We start from the raw sequence: 6000 nt of genomic DNA on the forward strand, positions 1-6000 counted from the left end.
TAAATTGGAGAGCACATAGTTAAGTTGTTATAAATGTACTGACATGTAATTAATGTGGTGCTTTACTGGTAAGAGGTCTATCAGCTTAAACATTCCAACTTATCAAAGACAATGAAAGCACCATATATTATCTAACTAATGAATAAAAAATACCAATGCTTTCCTGCAATAAGGCATTGTGTAGACAGAATTGAAATTGGATTTAAGTGAAATGCAGAGAACTTCCAAAAATAAGCCCAGCATCTGAGAAAATGGACTGACACTGGTTCAGAAGCATAGAAATCATTGAGAGAACCAGTTTAAGTATTTGATAAAGAAGAATCCAGACTTTGGTAAACTCATTTTAGGGGCATCTGACCACTTGATGACCTTGCAATTGCGCTGTAAAGGAGACGTGCGCTTCTGGATGAGAACAATTTTTCAACAAAAAGATACCTTTTTCTTGAATGACTGCTTCTCCACAGGCTGATTTTAAAGGCGAATAGTACAAAAAGTGACGCGGTGTTCATCTTTAAGATAAGCAAGACAACAGCAGCAGCCATTATTCGCAAAAAGAAAAACAATCTGTTGAATGAACTGCAGTTCTTTTGATAGGTCGGCACAACAAGCTAATTTTCCACAACCTGCAAGGACAACAATCATTGAGAAAAATCAAGATACCAGATTCCCACATGTCCCCCATAGTGCCCAAGGCCATAATCATACCATGTGCTTCCTTCCACTGATTGTACGAAGCACACTAGTTCAGCGAAGAAAGAATTCAGAATCCTTGTGACTTCACGGAAGTACCAAACCCCCAGAAGGGGTAAAAAAAAAAAAAAAAAAAAAAAAAACCACTGGCCTGCACTTGTGAAAACATTCGGTATAAAAAAAATAAAAAAACAATATCAAAAACGGGATTCTTACTTCAATAAAGTAATCCACTGAACATTCCAACAAAGCCCACTTTAAGTTGGCATTCGCTGCCAGCCTTAGTAAACACCAGCCTCTTTCTTCACCATGTGGGGGTCCCATTTAGAAAAGAAAAAAAACTCTTTGGGCCGAATAAACTAATGTCTACCTACAAGCAGACAAGAAAGCACTTAATTTACAATTCGACATTGCTAAAACCTAAGATTTAAGCCCAATGAAAGCCCTGAATTTCCATCATTATCAGGATAATTGTCTTGATGCTTCTCATGAAGTCATGAGGAAATTGAATTGTCCCTCAAGAACTCGAGTACACAAATGGATATAACCTTTCAACAGTAGGATATGCACTGGTTACAAAACTAATTTATAAATTGTGCTGCCACATACGGTTTGGCATCCCAAGTGTAAACAACCAAAATAAGCCGCCCACAGCGCATCCTCATTCGGGGGCAGCATCTTAAAAAGTAAGCATTCACATGGTTAACATAAAAAAGCTGTCATCTACTGCACACCTGTAATCCAAAATCAACGCCGAATGACAATAAGTGAACCAGACATTTCTGAGCAACATGCCAACTTTAATTTGAAATAGAATCTGTTTCAGAGCTCTCTCTCTACATCCATTGCACTCACATTTACACAGAACATGTATTGAAACTAATGATAGGGAATGATAAAAAAACTGCTGATCTACAAGCCCACTACTAACAGGGTACCACCATAAGAGACATGGATTTTGAAGGCAAATCTCATAAACCAGATATAAACTGAGTAAGCAACATTTGTTGCCTCTTCAAATCACCTTGGGCGGTATACAAGAAGTATACAAGTATTAAAGGTGCATCCTTTAACGTAAACAGTGACAAAGAAACCATTGAGTAGCACGATTTACGTTTCTGCGTACAGACAACTTACGTTCGACTAGCCAGATAAACCCCAGGGGCTCAAATATCTTAGCAAAGGGGTCTGATAATCCCGCTGAGCATTCTTTTACGACTAGTGGCTCTTTGTTGTAAATAGAACGGGAGGCTTGATTGAATAAGTAAATTTAGTTTAATCCAAAGTAACTCCACGCGTGAGACGCGCATACATACATTACATTACACTCTTCTGGACACTGCAAAATATGGAGTAACTTCAGCACAATGCTGTGCTGTTTACACTTAATAGAAATGATTCCTCAGTGCCAATTTTAATGGAAGGCACAGTGCGTGGTTTAGGCGATGTGCTAGATTGTTCCCAGGAAGAGTAAGATGTGGTGGTCTGTTCCTACATACAGCCAGACACTGAAATTTCAACTGTTCCAAATATAATTATTTAGCTTGTAGCGTGGTATGTTACCTACAGATGCAAAACCATGTAGGTCTTTATAATTCACTATTGGAGCTCACAACAAAACCACACATTTGGACAGCGTTGTCAGTGTTCATTACCAGTTATTTGGGCACATCCACCTCAGCACACCTGTGTTTGTGAATTGGCCCAAAACGTCCATCAGTAAGATCACAGTACTTGTTTAGCCTAATTGTACATGAATATCGATGTAATATTCACATATTACTATTGTTGGGCCTGTTCAACAGAAGTGTGTGCTAGTACGTAAAATACTAGCAATGTATTTTACGTATAGATACATGTAATTGTGAATCATCCCTGTTCATCCCTCTTTAAGGACTACTGTGACACCAACGTTTGAAGCCAATCTTGGCACAATAGCTTGTGTGCGACTATTTTAAAGTAAGCTAGGTGTTTTATGAGTGGACAATGGTAATTTGATTAGAACAATGATTCAGCTAAAGGTTTACAGAAATTAGCCATCAAAAACCATGTCAATACAAAACATGTCAACTGATTTAGATACTGACAAAGCCTCAGTGTGCGGAGATATATTAAAAACAAGCCCCCTTGCTGTACAAATGGGATTGACTTGCCCCATTAACGTGACCTTTTGCAAACCATTAAATTGACCTTTAGCCCATTGCAGATTTTATGACAAACGTCTGACTATGGATCACATATTACATGAGCAACAGTTACCACAGCTAAGAGCCAGCAAGCGTTGATGGTGTGTATCAATATTCTGCAAGCTGTATGATGGCACAGGAACCAGTTAACACATGTAAGAGGTTAACTGTGATGTAGTCAGATATGCCACAATTCATGTGCCAATGCCAGTAAGCAAACAATGCAAGTAAACAGACGATTTCGAAAGTCCTCCACAATGCATTCATGGCTTCATTGCCAGTTATGAAAATAGCGCCTTGTGTGAAGGTATACAATACACTAAAGCAATGTGTACATTGGATGCAAAGAACTCTTCCCCTCAAAATAGAAAACATAACTAATATTTTGATTTTGAAACAACCACTAAACAATCTGAATATGAAGGAGCCCTGCAACCAAACTGAAGAGTAGTCAGATTCCATTGTGCCCATTTGCAGAAAGGCAGGTATTATCGAAGTCAGGAAACAACCCTTTGTTGGAAATGTTCATCCATGTGCACTAAAGAGAAACCACAAAAAACTGGTAACAAACGTGAATAAATTGATAACTTATATTTGTTTGCATTCCAGTACAAGAGTACTACTCGGCAGACTATTTTAGGAAGTACCTTAGAAAAATCCATCCCAAACAAACGGTTTTGCTATTGTAATACAAGAGGCTACTACCCACAAAATCCGTTTTTACAAAAAATGGGGACAAAAAAATTATATTTATTGGAGACCATGATTGGTCAACATCTCAAAATTGTGATGCATGATGCTTATTGGTTGCAATTCAGATGACGAAATAAATTATATTTTTCCTCAAAAATTTTGTCATAAGGGCCACCCGAAATTGAAAAACGTGATTTTAAGACAATCTACAAGGACTACAAAACTGTACTCCATCACATACATAAGCCAAACGTTGACAACAAAACGCGCGCACACCAAGTGTGACTGGCGTAATTTGACAAAAGTTAAGGAAACCTAATTCCCACAAAAAAAATGTACATAAAAACCACCAATCTATGAAAGACCTTTAATAGGCCATCAGGACGAGCAGGCAGCAGATATCCACGACCACGTTAGCTGAGACATCCACCGGGATTCCAGACCAGTTCGTCGGTGGTGGGACGTTAAGATCCGATGGGTGTCCTATTGAAAAGGTAAAAGTAAAACCTACTTGATGCCTTACCTAGTTCTTTTATCAAGTCCTTCAGCGCTTGCCATTTTACGTCAAATGGGATGTTTGAAATGAAAATCTTGTTTCTCTGGCGAGGCTGGCCGTACGGTTCAAAGCGGTTGAATTTCTTGACACTTCTCTCTTTTCTTCTATCATTTTGGTTTGAGCGGTCATTTTCACTGCAAAAAATACAAATAAGTGGTCAACATAAGAAAAAAATGCCAACAAGACCAATGATATTGAGCAGCCAATCAAAAATTAATGTTATGGCGATCAAAATTACCGTACATTACAATGTAGCCTCCGAAATGGCTTACTACACTATGCCTTTGTTTCACATAAACGCATACAAAATAACTAAGGTTAAAAATAAAAATCTGCTAGTCACAGACCTGTAGCATGTCACTTTCCAACTGAATTGAAGCGAAATCAGAAATTACAACAGCAAAGACAATTGTCACCAAATGCTGGACAAAGATAGTCACAAGAGCGTTTTGCAAGCCGCCCGTGTACATAAATGCCAATATTTAACAAGTGGGAGATTTAAAATAAATATACTCCGTTACAAACATTAACCAGGGGCAATTTAATAGCTTTAAACATAGAGTAAGCCATTTCCGAACTACTCCTGGATGAAGGGTGTGGGGAGAACATCCTTCAAGGGCCGTTGGTGGTTGGGATAGTTTGTGAACGCTGCGCATCAGTTGTGGTAGCAGATGCACATCATATTACACGCTCTAATCGACCTGAAGATGTACAAGTTTCCGCACTCTGACCTCAAAAGGACCACCCCGATCAACGGGGTCACATCACCGAATCCACGCGCATTCAAAACGCATGTACACAGACACCAGAAAATGGGTAGATTTTTCCTACAGCCTCATAATTTCCTCCCCAAAGGCTTCGACCAAGAAGACCCGTTTCAATGCAATCCCCTCAACTGGATCCCACCTCTGCTGGCCCGCAGACACTACCGTGTCTGGACTTCTGGCCGACGCCCAGACACAAATTCGGATATAAATTATCTCCTTAACGTTCCTTCTGCGGCACCGGGAATTTAGCCACACCGAACATACCGCCGTTTATTCTACCCGTCCCGGCCCTCGAACCGGGAAACACCTTTATCGGGTAGAGGGCCCCCCATAACCATTTTGGTTGCAGCTGTACCCGACCTGCCGTCTTCGTTGGCACTATTTATCCCGCAGACCTGATCCACCCTTTGACCCGGTCTATGATCCAGACAGTCCCTCCGGCTACGCTCCCTTATAAATATTTGTGAGGCGGCTGTCTCCATCAAATGTTAAAGCCTCGTCACCATAAGGCCAGCTGCGCCGCACGACCCCGGCCTTTAAATTTACCCCGCTACCCTCCGCCACCTAGCCTCTGGCCGCATTTCAGTCGCCTCACCTCTTCATGCCATCCTTGGCCCCTTTGCTCTCGCCTTTGCCGTCGGACGCCATTTCCAGCCTGTTCCGTTTAGAGATCAGAAGGTAAAATGGAGGAAAGAACGCGCGAGGCACAAAGAAGAAGCCGCTGCGAACTCTGGGAAGGCGACTGTTACGTCACAGAGAAAGGGGAGTGGAAAAACAGTGAAGAGAGACAAAAGACGATCATTTGTACTAAAAAAAATTGTGGAAGCTACCATGGTAACAACGGATGATTTGAAAACTAGCATGGGGAGTATGGCCATTTTGACTGTAATAAAGATATACATTTTTGGCAATGTAAATAGTTGTATTGAGGTTGCAACATGATCATATATTCTGCAGTGATAACAGCAGATATTGAAAAAAACACCACAATCACGACAATATGACTGCTCGGGTAATCGAAACATTTTAACAAGAATTTCCTATTGTATTAAGGACAAGTAAAAGAGCATTATGTTTTATCCTTCATGCTAGTTATTTAGCAGGGGCC

At 40.4% G+C, this 6000-nt stretch overlaps 1 protein-coding gene across 1 annotated transcript in view; it reads right to left on the minus strand.

Moving 5' to 3' along the window:
* HNRNPM (heterogeneous nuclear ribonucleoprotein M) overlaps positions 1–5635 on the minus strand; it is a 57902-nt gene extending 52267 nt beyond the window's left edge. Inside the window, exons 1-2 of the mRNA XM_086947310.1 lie at positions 5488–5635; positions 4093–4259 (exon numbers count right to left, since the gene is read on the minus strand). Coding sequence (XP_086803436.1) covers positions 4093–4259; positions 5488–5540 — 220 coding nt within the window. The 5' untranslated portion in view covers positions 5541–5635. The remainder of the gene's footprint in view (positions 1–4092; positions 4260–5487) is intronic.
* Between the last annotated feature and the right edge of the window lie 365 nt (positions 5636–6000).

Source organism: Lissotriton vulgaris, chromosome 12 (genome assembly GCF_964263255.1).
Source record: "Lissotriton vulgaris chromosome 12, aLisVul1.2, whole genome shotgun sequence".
NCBI lineage: Eukaryota > Metazoa > Chordata > Amphibia > Caudata > Salamandridae > Lissotriton > Lissotriton vulgaris.